This window comes from Lynx rufus, unplaced genomic scaffold (assembly GCF_022079265.1).
Source record: "Lynx rufus isolate CCGP_SWC_20201006 ecotype Redwood Valley unplaced genomic scaffold, mLynRuf1.p SCAF_1, whole genome shotgun sequence".
NCBI classification, from domain to species: domain Eukaryota; kingdom Metazoa; phylum Chordata; class Mammalia; order Carnivora; family Felidae; genus Lynx; species Lynx rufus.
In genome coordinates, this window is record NW_025814823.1 from 116,542,271 (window position 1) to 116,558,912 (window position 16,642).

Below are 16,642 nucleotides of genomic sequence, written 5' to 3' on the forward strand. Positions count from 1 at the left end.
TTATGAGGGGTGTAGACCAGATGATCTTTAACAACCTGGCTTAAGAAATCTAATTTTCTGGGGCGCCTGGGTGGGTCAGTTGGGTAAGCAGCTGACTTGGGCTCAGGTCGTGATCTCACAGTTGTGAGTTTGAGCCCTGCTTTGGGCCCTCTGCTGTTAACACAGAGCCTGCTTCAGATCCTTTGTCTCCCTCTCTCTCTTCCCTTTCCCTGCACTCACTCTCCCTCAAAAATAAATAAACATTAATTTTGTGATTTCTGAAGAGCAAGTGAACTACCTATTTGGAGGAATTAGATGGACTAGATGATCTTCAGTGGTTTGTTAGTCCAAGAATGTATAAAGTGCTATGAAATCCTTAAAGAAAATGAATTTTTTTAAGTTTATTTATTTTGAGAGTAAAAGAGAGAGGGCGCATGTGCATGTGCATGTAAGCCGGGGAGGAGCAGAGAGAGAGAGAGGGAGAGAATTCTCCACAGTCTCTGCATTGTCAGTGCAGAGCCTGATGTGGGGCTCGAACCCACAAACCGTGAGGTCATGACCTAAGCCAAAGTTGAAGCTTAACCAACTGAGCCACCCAGATGCCCCAAAGAAAATGAATTTTCAAGATTATAAACCATCACTGGTAATGGTGATAAGTGTTATATAAATTATTCTCTCTCTTAAAATATTTATATATATTAGATGTATCTTGAATTACCTTCAACATTATTTTTGTTGTTAATTTTAATTAATAGCAGATTTAACTTGTCATAACATATTGTATACATTATCTTACTAGATAAAAGCTATTAATCCCTAAAATACACAATTAACTTAGACTATGCCAATAAAGCAAAATCTGGCATTATAATGATAAATCATTATTTCTTTGACCCTAAGTCTTTTATCAATATTTTATCCTAAAAGCTGTTAAAGAAATAGGAAGAATTTCCTTGACGTGGATTTTTGTTTTAAGTAAGCTATTTGCTCAAGAATAGAAGTCTTTCCAGTTATCTTTGGAATTATTCAATTATAAATACTTTCTTTTTTTCTTACAGTTGACGTTTATTTCAAATAGCAAGATAAACTTGTGTTACATCTTCTCATCTTATATACCTTAAAACTTTTCAAAATGTCCTCTGCATAGGATTCTTTTTTACAGCTTTGGCTTTCAAGTATATGTAGACATTGTTCAATGAGAGACAAAGGATTTAGAATGCCATTTTACTTTAAGATATTTGCCACCTTGAAGATAAGGGATGGAAGGAAAGGATACCAAGGACATGAGATAGAACATGGTTTTTTTGTTATGCTCACAATGAATCTGTTTTAGAAGAAATAAATAAATAGAACCAACCTAAAGATGTGTGGTAGGTACACAGCCTTGCTAATTATGATATCTCTGCTGTACTGAGGAGTAGTTGGTCCTGGGCCAATCAGTTATTTTCCTCATTATTGTGGCTAAATTATTGTATAACTAAAGTTTATAATTGATTGAAAAATTTGTTTCTTAGTTTTAAATAGGTGATTTCTTTATAGGGTTCAAAATTCACAAAATATAAAAGTGTCCCATTGGCACTTAGATTCCATTGACAATCAATACTCTTCATTTCCTGTATCCTTCCAGAGATATTTTATGTGTGTATGATGAAAAGTCACATATGTTGACGGAAATAGTCATCACTGTTCAATGCTTTGTATAAATTCCTTATTGAGATAGAATTTTGGTTTTTTTTATAAATTAAAAAAAAATTTTTTAATGTTTATTTTTGAGAGAGAGAGAGAAGACAGAGCATGAGTAGGGGAGAGGCAGAGAGAGAGAAAGACACAGAATCAGAAGCAGACTCCAGGCTCTGAACTTTCAGGACAGAGCCTGATGCGGGACTTGAAGTCATGAACTGTGAGATCGTGACCTGAACCAAAGTTCGATGCTTAACTGACTGAGCCACCCATGCACCCTTGTTTTTTATTACATTGATTTTCTCTGTAGTTTTGACCATAGCTTTTAAGGGTTTTTAATATATTAATAAAAATTGAAGCCCTTTTGCACTGATGAGGAAATTCGGCACTTTGAATATGTCATAATGGTCTATCACTAATTTTCATCCCTAACCATGAAGTAGGTTGTCTGACTCTTTTTGCTTTCCTTGGATTGTATTTTACCAGCCAAAGAATCTTTTTCAAGCATTTTTTTAGAATAGTTGAAACTGAGTGTTTTGAACATAGATATGTTAACACTCTCCAGTTCTCAATCTCTTTGAAATGAGATTTGATATGGAGTTCGTCAAAAGAAAAAGTTTTGAAGGATTAATTTGTTACCTGTATTAAATATGAATAGAAATGTGAACCAGTTCCTCTTTCATAATTTTTTTTTATTTAAGCAATATGTTGTGTGTCCTTCTAGACATTTCTATACCCTCCAAGCATATATAGAGTCCACGCATGTGAGCTATAGGTCTTTTTTTATATGAACAGATTTGTTATCACATAGACTGTTCTGTAACTTTTTTCTTAAAATATTTTTCTCTGGTGGTTCCTACAGATTTCTCATTCTTTTTCACAGATACCCAGTGTTCTATATAATTTATCGACCATGTATTTATTCATAAACTTCTGGGTTATTACAGTTTTTTAATTATTGTAAGTAGTGCTACACTAAATACTGTTAAACATATTTACGTATCTTTGCTGCTTTTGTGAATGTATATATAGGGATAAATCCCTAGAAATGAAATTACTGGTTATCAGAGGGTCCACATCTAAGATTTTGATAGCTGCTGCCAAATTGTTAAAAAATGCTGAACCAGTCTATATCTCTGTTAACAGTTGAAATCTGATTCTCCACATTCTTATAAACATGAATTCGAGTTCTTTGTTTCTTCCTTCCTTCTTTCCTTCCTTCCTTTCCTCCCTTTCTTCCCTTCCCCTTTCTTCCCTTCCCCTTTCTTTTCTTCTTCCCTTTTCTTCTTCCCTTTTCTTTTCTTTCTTTCTTGCTTGCTTGCTTGATGGTTTAATTTTCTAATCTCTGATCATAACCCCCATGTTTATTTTATCTAAAAAAATCTTTTTGTGTTCCAAGTAGCCCTATGAGCTGCTCATTAATTGCTCCCAAGGCTTTTGTGAACTGTTGAAGCCTGGTATAAAGTTACTTTCTGAAAAACTATTCAGACATCATTTACAAATGCAAATTTTGAAATAGTTTGTTAATTTCTTTAACAAAATGATTTTTTTAAAAACTCAAATATTCAGACAATCTTGACTCCATTTTTCTTTTTTTTTTTTTTTTAAGTTTATATATTTATTTTGAGAAAGAGAGAGAGAGAGAGAGATCGGGGCAGGTGCAGAGAGAGAGGGAGAGAGAATCCCATGCTATCAGCATGGAGCCTGACTTGGGGCTTGAACTCGTGAGCTGTGAAATCATGACCTGAGCTGAAATCAAGAGTCGGATGCTTAACTGACTGAGCCACCCAGGCACCACTTGACTCCATTCTAAAAGAGGAAAATAATGTATCTTCTACCATAGGATGTGCATGAGTTATTTTATTTTTGCATTGTCATAGTTTTATAACATTTATATTTACAATCCATTTTATGACCCAGTTTCTCATAGTTGTTTAACTTTAACTGTATGTTTAGAGGATTTAGTGTTTGCCTTACTACTTTTTCATAGCATGTAGCTTCTTAATTCCTGAGTTCCTAATCTTGACTCACCTTTTGGCTAGCTGATACTGGTACTTTGATTTGAAATTACTCTCTTCCCCCTCAAAAAAGGAGTTTACAGGTACTTGCATTTTTAAGACTACTGTATGTTGTATTTATAAATGAATGTAGCCATATAGCAAATTATTGAACTGCTTCTTTTTTCTCCTCAAAATTTTAAGCCCTGTATTCTCTCTTCTGGTACTGAATATTTCCAAAGCTTGCTAGAATATTCCCTATTATATGTAAGTAAACTTTCTTCTGCCTGGATTATCATAAGAGTCTTTCATTATACTTTTAAACCTCTGTGACTTCATCAGAATATGTCTTGGTGTTTATTATTTTATAGTAGTTTTTTCCTGGAAATTAGTGTTTTCTGTCTGAAGATTTTGGGTCATTCCCTTAGGTCTTCCCCTCTTCCCCCTCCTTCAGTTTTCTTCTGTTATATCCTTCTATGCTCCTTTTTCTATTCTGTTTTCTTCTGGGATCTTTATTATTTGTATAATGGATCTTTCTTGTTCTTATTATCTTTGTGGCCAATTCATTTCTTTCTTCTTTTCTTTTGCGTTGTTTCTTTCTTAAGCCCATCCTCCGGGTCACTTTTTTTCTTGTGCTTCTATGTGGTTTTCATGGTTTCATTATTTCATTATTACTTAGTTTCTTTGGTTCTTCCAACTTACTTTTAAATCTCTTGCTGCTGTATCATTTTGTTCAAGTTTTTTAAGAGTTCAGGTTCTCTTTATTTGGAAGTTTAGGGATTATTTGGCTAAAATTTTATTGTTTGCATTTTTGTGAGAATTTCTCAATAGGTTCTCTGTTGGATACTTTGTACTTATTATTTATATTTGAGTGAGGCTTGCTATTTGTTGAAAATCATATGACAGTGGGGGAGGGAGAGAAAGTGAGCCTTAAGAGTCAGCTTCTTCAAGTCCTGTAGTTGTCTCAGCATACTTTCTCACCACATCTCTACCATAGGAGCACACATCCCCTTAGGTAAGCCTACCACCCAAGTAAGAGGCAGAGGTGACTTAAGAAGTAAAGCTTTCTTTAGGCCATGTTTCTTTTATTTGGAGACTTAGTTAACCCTGGTTGTTGACTGCAAGGCTTATTATACTTTCTTCTATTGTATCCCTGTCTTACCTTCAAGTACTTTCTCTCTGTCGTGAGTCTAGATCGAGAGAAAATAGGTCTTTTCCATCTCTCAGGTCCTTTGGAGGTTCCTGTTTTAGTTGAAAAGTGTGAGCACCAAATGCATTTATAATTGGAGAGAAAGCTATATAACTATTTAGTCATCTTCTAGTATTTTCCTTACTTTTTCTCCCAACTTTTGATATTCCCAAATCATTTGATTTAATTATTCTCCTTGGTTAGATACTAAGACACTGCTGTTGATTCTGTGGCTCTAGTTGTATTTGAGGACAAAGGCACAAGTTCAAGAAATTCAGCAGAATTATATCTGCATGTGTTAAAGTTTATATTAAAGTTATTTTGTAGAGAACCACATCATACCCTTAAAATAAAATCATAGTCGGCTTCTGAGATTATGGTCTCTATAGATGAGACTCCTTTTAGTTGAAGATCCTGAGTTTACAAAACCCAGCACCTGAAATACCAGTCACAAGGTCTTCATGGCCAAATGTGATTTTCATTTTTGGAATAAGATCCGTGAGTTCTTCTTTTTCCTTTCACAGGACAAGCAGGAGGACATGAAGACTATTTTGGAGGGCATAGATCCGGCCAAGCATCAGGTGAGGGAGGCCTTTGATGCTTGTAAGCTACTACATAAAGAATAGATGTTATAGGTAACCAGAACTCTGGATATCTGAATTCCAGCCAAGAAGTTCCAGGACCTTGCTGGGTGACAAAAGAAATCCTCTTCAACTGAAAAAGATTATGAAGTTCCAATAAAAAGAGTTTTATGTTACTAGTAGTTTGCTTCCTTAGTATTCTTTTTATGTGGTATTCCTAAGAAATCTTAGGTGAAAATAGATTTTCTTATTCAGATACTTCTTTTGCATTCTTCCTTACTGGGACATTTAACATACTCCAGAGAGAAAGTCTCAGTTACCAAATCCTTTGCTTTCAACTTTTTTCATCAAAAATTCAAAACTCAGATAGATGCAGGGAGATATGTTAGACTTTTTTATATAATCCTCAAACAAACAAAAAAATTAGTTTAGTGAAACATTGACTCTATTATTCATGCCGTTAATTTCTATAAAGTTAAAATTATTTTCATAAAATTGTCCCCTGTAATATCATTCTGAAATTGGTTTTTAAGAAGGTGAATGTGTAAGCAAACTTTGCTTTTGAGAAAATGTGTTAAATTTGTACTGATGATTTTAAGCAAATTTAGTATCCATTTTAATGCAGAGAGATTTGTTTAAACTAAGGAGCAGTGCTTAATTTTAAAATTCAGAATAAATTGTGATTGTATCACAATTAGCTTAGACCTTCTAAAATAAACTTCCTAGTATCAAGCTGCTCTTAGTCACAATGCTTATTAAACATCTTCATTATTGGCTTATTGAGTACGAAGTTGTTATATTTATTCTATTTTGAAAAAAGTAAATATATTTCACAGAATATTATGTGAAAATACGAATTTTAGTTGTATACTATGTTAGGCTCCGATCAAGAATGTAAAGCTAAGTGTTATTTCAGATGAAATATTTCTTTCTCCCTAGATTTATTATAGGAAACCTGATTATAAGTCTCTCTCTCTGGCTGTAAGTCTCAAAACTTGATATGCTTTTTTTAAAATGAGGTTTGTGGCCCCCCTTTTAGAAGTTGAAAGTTAGCAGATCCGAAATGGGGAATCTGCATTATAAATGATATCCCAGGAGATTCTGATGACAAGTTTTCCATATTCCACACTTTGAGACATTGCTAGAGTCCATAGATTATTCTGTATCACTGCTGAGTTCTGTTCCTTTTCCATCTTGGCTTTATAATCCATCCTTCTTCCTCCATCCAAACTGAGAAGTTTGGTTTTTCTCTTTGTTATTTGTGATTTTTAGAAACTGAGCTAAACACAAGCCCTAGACTAGTGCCTCAATCTTTTTTGCATTTCATGTTCTCCTGAGGGATATGAATAAGATAAGTAACAGCACATCACTCAGGTAATAATTAAAATAACAGTGGTGGATTGAAAGAACATACCCCCCAGGGAAGTCCATCAGAATCCTCTAGTACATATATGGTATAAAACAGTCTCCCTCACTTCCCTGTGATTCTGGTCCTTCCCTTGACAATGTCCTCCTCCAACTCCAAGAAGTGCTGCCTCTGTGATATAATTACAATCCTTAGATGTATACCTTGGATATCCATGGCTGTGAGTTTAAAGGAAATCACTTATTTACAAAAATAATAAAGTTTATTTTCAATTAAATTTTGTTATCTAAGCCCAAATGGGGGAAAAAAAAACAAACTACGCCTTTTTTCTCCTAGTGCTTATTCATCAGAACCAGAACTTTGCAGTGTATTCTTCATGGATAAGATTTTAGGGGACTTATCAGTTCTAATTATTCATTTATCAGTATATTTCAACCATGAGTGATTAGCTACCTTAATTAACTTTAAATATGACCTCCCACTTTTTAACTATTAACTTTTTATTAAAGAATAACGTATACATATTTTTTTAGTTTAACTGTTGAAAGCTGGAAAACTTTTACCTATTTTTTTCTTGGTCTAAAACTATTTGTGAAATACACAAAACTCCTAATACATTTTTTTAAAGGCCAAGTTCTCTCTGTCTAGGTTATTGTGTGTTTAATGAGTCCTTTTCAGCTATTTCAACCTTGTTTAAATATAGGTACAAATGACTTCCAGTCAAGAAGGTAAAGTCAGTGTTGGTCTGTTTTGAAACCTCTCTGCTCTCTGTCGTTTTCAAGTCCATAGATACAAGTAAAATATGGGAGCTATATTAGACTAAAAATATGTAGCTATATTAGAAACAAGATTTTAAAAGTCTGGAGTCTGGACTAGAAATGGATCATGGCCCCACAGCTGAAGCTGTAGGCCCGAGGAGAATTAAGAGAGGGGTTGGGGACTGGCATGTCAGTTTCTGTAGGGACATAGGGACCGAATGCATAATAGACAGAGAGGCCAGCAGATCTACTCTGCTAGATTGAAGCAAGGAACTGGACCTTATTGCCCTACCTATGAACAAAGATGGAAAAAAAAATAAACCCTCCAAGCAACTGCCATTGGTTGCGATTAGGAATTATCTACTTGTTCTCGGTAGAATGAAGATGCAAACATAACACTCTAAATAAGAACTGGGAGGCCACTGGTTTTTGATTTAGTGAGCAGAACTGAAATTACTCCATAAGACTGGAAATTTAAGTTGCCAATGAAAGATCTACTTTTGAAATGGACTTTAAGGACCAGATTCAGGCAAGTTTCAAACCATCTGATGAGAAGGGATAATAAACCTATGGATGGAAATAAAAGAAACAACTCCCACGCAAAATGAGCTTTTCAAACAAAAAAATTATGGCGTTCAAGACCAAATCTACATCAAGAGATAGTCAAAATGCAAACAAACAAAAAGTTAGCAAAGCAGCAGAATATAAGCCCAGGCAATTGAAAGAAAAGACTTTAAACATGCTTATTTTAAGCTATAACCAATAGCCATAAAACAATGTGAGAAAATGGAATGAAAGCCAGTAATTATGAATTAACAGACAGGTATGAAATAAAAAACTTAAACTTTGGGGAGAAAGTTGTGGAAATAAAAATTCAACATATGTTAAGTAGTATATTGGACATGCTGAATAAAAAAAAATGAGTGAATCAGATGACAAAACAAGAAATAACAAGATATAGCATAAAGATAAAGAAATGGGAAATATGAAAGAGAAACTGAGAGAAAGGGTAGATTGAGACGCTCTACCACACATCTCTTTGAAGTTCCTGAATGAGAAGATAGAGATGCAAAGAAAGCAGAGGCAATGTTTGAAGAGCTAATGGTAGAGAATCTTCTGGAATTGAAGTTAGACATGAATCCTTGGTTGAAAAATTAATCACTAAGCAGAACAAATGAAGCTGTAGAATTTGAAAGATAAAGAACAGTATCTTAAAAGCTACTAGAGGAAAAAAAATGCGTTACTTCAAAGGAACAACGATCAAACTTTGACAGCAGACTCTCATCAACAGTAATAATCACAGAAGACAATGGGAAGTAATATCCTCCACATACCAAGAAAAAAAAATAGAGTTCTGTATTCAGCCACTATTCCAGAGAAGGAAAAATAAGCTTATTTTAAGATCTACAAAGAATAAAAGAGCTTATCACTTCAGATCCTTGCCAAAAGAACTACTAAAAGATATGTACATCAATAAGGAGAGAAATATATCCTGGAGGAAGGCGTGGGATGCAAGAAGCTACGGTAAGCAAAGAAATTAGTGAAACATATTATAAATAAAAATTTATAAATACAAAACCCAAATTTTTATGCTTAAAACCAAAGTAATACTAAAATTCTAGGCAGCAATAGCATGAAATTCAGAAGGATGTGTTAGAAGGTGGAAAGGCCACACTAGAGCCCCTGTGTTCAAGAGAAGAGGATCAGGTAATGAAAAACTTGACTTTTTTTTTTTTTTTTTTTAAATATCAGTAATCAGAACAAACGTAACCTATTGGACACAGCTGTTAAAGGCAGAGATTTTGAATTAGATGAATAATACCAAAATCTAGCAAATTCTGTTTTCGGGGGATAAATCTAAAGACAGTGATAGAGAAAGGTAGACAAAGTGATGGAAAAAGTATGTAAGGCAGTATTAATACCAGATGAAGTAGAATTTTAAGTAAAAAGCATTTTTTTTTAATTTTTTTTAAACGTTTATTTATTTTTGAGACAGAGAGAGACAGAGTATGAACGGGGGAGGGTCAGAGAGAGGGAGACACAGAATCTGAAACAGGCTCCAGGCTCTGAGCTGTCAGCCCAGAGCCTGACGCGGGGCTTGAACTCACTGACCGTGAGATCATGACCTGAGCTGAAGTCGGCCGCCCAACTGACTGAGCCACCCAGGCGCCCCTAAGTAAAAAGCATTTTTAGAGATAAATGCTCCCAACTGATCATAACAATCAGTTACTAATCAGTAACTAATGATCTTCTCTCTAAGTAAAATAGAAAATTACAAAGTTACAAGAAAAATAAGTCTACATTTGTGGTGATAGGATTTTTTCCATACACTTCTGTATGAAACTGATCAAATAGACAAAACAATTGTTAAGAATAGAAAACTCAAGTTTTCTTTTTTTTAATAGTTTTTTTTTTTTAATTAGAGTGAGAGAGAGGGTGGAAGAGGAGCAGCTGGAGAGAGAGAGAGATTGAGAGAGAGGGAGAGAGAGAGAATTTTAAGTAGGCTCCACACTCAGTGTAGAGCCTGACATGGGGCTTGATCTCATGACCCTGGGATCATAACCTGAGCCAAACCAAGATTCAAACACTCAACTGACTGAGCCACCCAGGTGCCCCAAATTTGGTCTTGTAAATAAAGAGCTAACATTGTTTCCACTATATATGCTATATATTCTTTAACAACACATGGAACACGTATAAAAATTGTCCATGTTTTATGCCACAAAAAGTCTTTAAAACAAACTTACTAGTCATATGGGCTACATTTCTTTGGTCTCTATTGCTTTAAAATTACAAATCAACAATAAAAACTTTTTTAATATCCCATACACCTGTAAAATGAAGAAAGATACTTTTACATAGTGCATGGGTTAGAGACAATCACAGTTATAATCATAGTAAAAATTACAAAGAAGTTATCACAAAAACTACACATCAAAACTTAGGTAAGAGGATACAGCTAACGTGGTCCTTAGAAGGAAATTTTTTATATTATATAAAATGAAAGTAAATGAGGCTAATAAAAAAACAACAGGATAAACAAGAAAGGAATAAAGATAAAAGCAAAATTTATAGAATAGAAAACAACAAAAAATAGGGATAAAAAAGGAAAAATAGGGAAAAAAAGCAAAATTAAAAGCTGACTTAACAACAAAACACAACTACTGAAATAGATAAAATAAGGCAGACTATTTTTTTTAAGGGGGAAAGGCACAGGTAAATTATAGAAATTTAAAGGTAGTTATAACTATATGATACATTAGAGATCTTTAAAATGTATAAGGCAGTCAGTCATATGAACAGTGAATAAGTTTGAATGCTGACATGAGATAAGTACTGATTTTTTTCTGTGAGTATGTAAATTATCAAAACTGACTCATGAACAGGAAACCTCAATAGAACAATAAGTGTTACACATTGAATTCAGTAGTTTAAAATCTAATCCAATGAAGGTAAGAAACCAGATGGATTTATAGGTGAGTTTTACCAAATGTTCAAGGATCAAATGAACTCTATTATTCTAGCTATTCCCCAAAACAGAGAAAGAAGCAATATTACAATGTCAATATTAAGTTTATAACCTTGGAAAATAATTTTCTGTGTTTATGAAGGAAAAATAATCATAATTTATATGTTAAAGTTTGATTGATCTTGAACAAATATTGGCTGTGCTAACAAACCCAACATTCATAAGTAAGTAGTATATATTACTTTGATTCCTATTTTGGAGGGGGGCAAAGACTTTTTTTAAGTTTATCTATTTATTTTGAGAGAAGCAGAGTGTGAGTGGGGGAGGGGCAGAGAAAGAGGGAGAATTTCAAGTAGGCTCCATGCTGTCAGCACAGAGCCCACACAGGAAACGGAGAACATGACTTGAGCCAAAATCAAGAGTAGGATGCCTAACCGGCTGAGCTACCCAGATACCCCGATTCCTATTCTATTTTTATTATTATTATTATTTTAAGTTTATCTTAAAATAAAGTTTATCTTTTGAGAGAGGGCATGAGTAGGGTAGTGACAGAGAGAGAGAACCCAAGGCAGGCTCCCCACCGTCAGCACACAGCCCAATGGGGGGCTAGAACTCTCAAACTCTGAGATCATGACCTAAGCTGAAATCAAGAATCGGATGCTTAACCATTTGAACAACTGAGGTGCTCCCTGCCCCATTCCTATTTTAAAAGAAAGATTTAATGGTCAGATGTTTTGGGGCAAATGATATATGTTGTGGGATTTACAGTATTGATTTTAGATGTGAAATATTATAATGCCTTATAAAGTTGGGGCATTGTTTTATCAACCATTTTCTCAAACATAATAATGTTTCTCAAAACCAAAAAGTGCATGTATATATATTTATAGGGAGGAAAATAAAACAGGCATCTTTTCACACCTTTCATTTCAGAAATTTGGTTAGTATGTTGAATTTTGGAATTTGATTTGGGGTGAGGATCTTGGGACTGTACTTTTGTGATTTCTTATCCTTTAACAGCTGTAGTAATGTTTGATATATGCAGACCTAACAGTTATTTTAAAAGTTTATTTTAAAGGAGGGCTTTCAAAATCTTTTGTCTTTGCCATTATTCACAGGACCTTGTTATGCTGATGGGTGTCATTGCTAGGCTTAAGAGATAAGAAAGAAAAAAAAAAAAAAGGAAAAGTGATGTTATTATTGCCCACCCATGTTCTAGTAACAATGTATTATCAAATGCAGATAATGAATGTCTTACTCTGAGTTTAGCTACTACTCTTAATTTCTTGTCAAATTAACTTTTCTTTCTCTTATTTACCTAGTAGAAAATTAAAACTTCAAACCTCAGTACTATGAAAGGGAAGATTTGAGAGGTCAGTTACACTTAGGTTCCTTCTCGGTAAACCTTATTGAAACACGTCATTGTTTTAGACATTAGGTATATAATGGTAAGCAAAAATGGATGTGATTACTATGCTCATGGAGCTTACAATTTAGTGGCAGAGACATGTTAGCCAAATAGTTATACAAACTAATATATGATTGAAAGATGAAGGAGCGGTTCATATAGTTACGTCCATACAGATGGTCCCCGATTTATAATGGTTCACCTAGGATTTTTCGACTTTACAATGATGCAAAAGCAATATGCAATTGCAATATTGCAATATGCAATAAGCAGTATGCATTCAGTAGAAATCATTCGAATTTTGAATTTTGACCTATTTCTGGGCTGGCATTATTTGGTAAGATACTCTTAAAATGCTGGGAAGCAGCAGTGAGCAGCAGCTCCAGTGAGCCACGTGGTGTCAAGGATCTCAGGGATAAACAACCAATGCACTCACAACCATTCTGTTCTATGCATAGAACCATTTTCACTTTCAGTACAGTATTCAATAAGTTGCATGAGATATTAAGTACTTTATGATGAAGAAGGCTTTGTTCTTGGTGATTTTTTCCAACTGTGGGCTAACACAAATGTTCTGAGCATGTTTAAGGTAGGCTTAGCTAAGCTATAATGTTTAATAGGTTAGGTGTGTTAAATGCATTTTCTTATTTATTTATTTATTTATTTATTTATTTATTTATTTAGAGGACGCAAGTGAGTGAGTGGCAGAGAGAGAATCTCACGAGGGGCAGAGAGAGAGAGAGAAGCAGGGCTCACCCAAAGTGGGACTCGTGCTCACCTGATACAGGGCTCGTGCTCATCCGATGCGGGACTCGAACTCACAAACTGTGAGATCATGAACTGAGCCGAAGTCAGATGCTTAACCAACTGAGCCACCCAGGAGCCCCTAAGTGCATTTTCAATTTAAGATATTTTCAACTTAAAATGGGTTTATCTGTACATAACAATCAAGAAGTCGAAACATTAATTTTTATAAGAGGATGAGAGATTCTACACTATCAAGATAAAAATATTAAAATCTCTTTTAGACTGTAATTTCCATCACTGCAGACCAGTTTGAAGTTTCCATTAGGTTGACAATCTACTTATTTCTCGTTGTTAGTTTGCCCATGTTGTAGGTTAGGTATAGTTATATAAACTGACTAAATTGCATCCTATTGGCAAAGCACACTAAGTTTTTTGGTTCATTTATTTTGAGAGAGAGAGCATGTGTGCACATGCGAGTAGGGGAAGGGCAGAGACAGAGGTAGAGAGAGAATCCCAAGCTGGCTCCATGCTCAGCACAGCGCCCGAAGAGGGGCTTCATCTCACAAGTGTGAGATCATGACCTGCGCTGAAATCAAGAATTGGATTGGATGTTTAACCGAATGAACCACCTAAGGCGCTCCAGAGCACACTATTTTTAAGTTGACTGTGTGGTAGCTAAAGGATTCTGAGTTAACTAGAATAGAGCTGAAGTAAAGCTTGAGTTAATTACTGTTCTTTATCAAGTTTTTCTTAGTAGCAAAAGAGGACCAGAACAACAGAAGTTAATGCTTGCCTAGATAATGAAAGAGGGGATAGGTGAGTGAACTTTTCATGGAAGCAGTTTATCAGCTACATTTTCATACTGAGATGAATATAGTAAGAGTTTACAGTTCTTCCAACAGGACTACTTACTACATAATATAAGCAAGCTCCTTTTAGTGGCATTTGATATTTGGATGGTTGGAAGCTGTTTTATCGTTCACTTCTCTTGCTGGCAAACTTCCTAAAAGGAACAGCAATCTTTCTGCTATTATAAAACTGTTGTTTTTGCCTTTCACTACTTACATATTTAATTTCTAAAAAAAATGTCTGCTCATTGGTATATTTTTCTTTTCCCTTTTTTCTTGAAATACCATAGTGTTTTACTTTAGGGACTGGTTTCTGCCCTTTGATAGAGTTCTTATTGGTTTCTAATCTCTTAGGATCACAATCTTCCTGCTCACCTGTATGACTAAGGTTCCTTTTTCATAATTCATATGAATAGTTAGGAAAACATCTTTTTAGCCTTATGCTTAGAAAAATGCAGCTATTTCTCTTTGAGGATCAAACTGAACATAAGTATTATCTTTAAATGCTGTTCGGTATGCAAAACTGAACTTGCCCTTAAAAAAGTTACACCATCTAGTGTGGATTGAAATTAATCCTACATTTTGTAGGAATTGAAATGGGTAGTATAAGTGGCTACATTGAGTAAGTATTAAATCTCTTATTTATCATGTCATTTGTACTAAGTGTTTAAAATAGATGGTTAATGAATTGGCACTGATGGATTATTTTTTGTTTCTTTAATAGGAACATGAATCTGAAGGTGGAAGAACACCTTTGATGAAAGCTGCAAGAGCTGGTCATTTGTGCACTGTGCAGTTTCTTATTAGCAAAGGTAAGGAAAATATAAGTCATCATTTGTAAGAAGCTGTGATTTCTGGGAAAAAAAATCCTTAACTGTTTGTTTGTTTGTTTATTTATTTATTTTTATTTATGTGAAAGCGACTTTTCCTACAGTACAAGCATTGTATTCTAGTCTTTTTAGAAAATCCTTTTTTAAGTTTATTTTTTGAGAGAGAGAGTACACAAGTGGGGAGGGGCAGAGAGAGAGAGGGAGAGAGAGAGAGAAACCCAAGCAAGCTCCGCGCTGTCAGTGCAGAGCCTGGTGTGGGGCTTGAACCCACAACTGTGAGATCATGACCTGAGCCGAAATCAAGAGCCGGACGCTTAACCGACTGAGCCAAGCAGGAACCTCGTATTATCACCTTTTCTTGCTGTTTTTTATTTAGTAAGTGTAGAGTTCATGAGGTACTTATTGGGATTTTTCTTTATTAAATTTGAGTTTGAAGTTCATCAACCAAGTAGCATATTATTGCTCCCAAAAGTTGGAAAAGCCAAATATAAAATATCCAGCTATATTTAGTAGAGTACTGTTCAACACTTAATGATAAGGAAGTTTTGCTGGAAGGTTGGGTGGGGAGGGGTGGAAGAAAGGCCACTACTATTGTTTACCATACACTTGAATTAACCAAGTATGCAAGGCTGTTATTTATTAATTTTATATTCCTCTAGAGATTATATTATTAAAATATATTCAAGCAAAGAAGTTCAAATGATGAGTGAAAAGGTAGTTCAAGACTGTTTATTATGAAAAAGTGAAACACTGCTAAAGCCATGTTAGGTTGAACCATATAAAACTGTCGTTTTATATGTCAAAAATGGTAATATCAGCCATTTCATTTGGTTCAGCCTAACTCTGTGTATAGTGTTAGAGGTACTCTGGCATCTGATGAAAGATCCTGGGGTAGGATGCTAAAATTCAAGGAAGGTCTGCTCAGGTGATGTTATGTTTTGTGAAATAAAAATTTTAGATAAAAATAAAAATTTGATATCTACATTCCAGCAAAACTTGGGACATTTTGTGTTATTTAGAAAGCAGTATAAAATTTTATCATTTTAAAATATTTTTTTTTTCAACGTTTATTTATTTTTGGGGGGACAGAGAGAGACAGAGCATGAACGGGGGAGGGGCAGAGAGAGAGGGAGACACAGAATCGGAAACAGGCTCCAGGCTCCGAGCCATCAGCCCAGAGCCTGACGCGGGGCTCGAACTCCCGGACCGCGAGATCGTGACCTGGCTGAAGTCGGACGCTTAACCGACTGCGCCACCCAGGCGCCCCTAAAATTTTATCATTTTAAATATACTTTTCTTCTTTAATTGGATACAACTAGGTTTGTTTTCTTTTTATTTATTAAAAAAAATTTTTTTTTACATTTATTTATTTTTGAGAGACAGAAAGAGACAGAGCACAAGCGGGAGATGGGCAGAGAGAGAGGGAGACACAGAATCCGAAGCAGGCTTCAGTCTCTGAGCTGTCAGCACACAGCCCGATGCAGGGCTCGAACCCATAAACCGTGAGATCATGACCTGAGCCAAAGTCGGATGCTTAACTGACTGAGCCACCCAGGCGCCCCATCTTTTCTTTTTATTTAAAAAAAATGTTTTTAATGTTTATTTACTTCTGAGAAAGAGAGAAAGAGAGATAGAGCACGAGCTGGGGAGGGACAGAAAGGGAGACACAGAATCCGAAGCAGGCTTCACGGTCTGAGCTGTCAGCACAGAGCCCAATGTGGGGCTGGAACTCGTGAACTTCAAGGGCATGACCTGAGCTGAAGTCAGTTGCTTAACTGACTGAGCCACCC

General features: G+C 35.1%; 1 protein-coding gene across 4 annotated transcripts in view; it reads left to right on the plus strand.

Annotated features, from left to right (window-relative positions):
• Nucleotides 1-16,642, plus strand: part of ANKHD1 (ankyrin repeat and KH domain containing 1) — a 134,280-nt gene that overhangs the window by 70,225 nt on the left and 47,413 nt on the right. For 2 of the 4 annotated variants that reach the window (XM_047085711.1, XM_047085705.1), the window contains exon 11: nt 14,747-14,834. In XM_047085711.1, coding sequence (XP_046941667.1) covers nt 14,747-14,834 — 88 coding nt within the window. Of the gene's footprint in view, nt 1-5,369; nt 5,598-14,746; nt 14,835-16,642 lie in introns of those variants that run through there. The other 2 variants (XM_047085698.1, XM_047085719.1) reach the window with 2 other exon arrangements.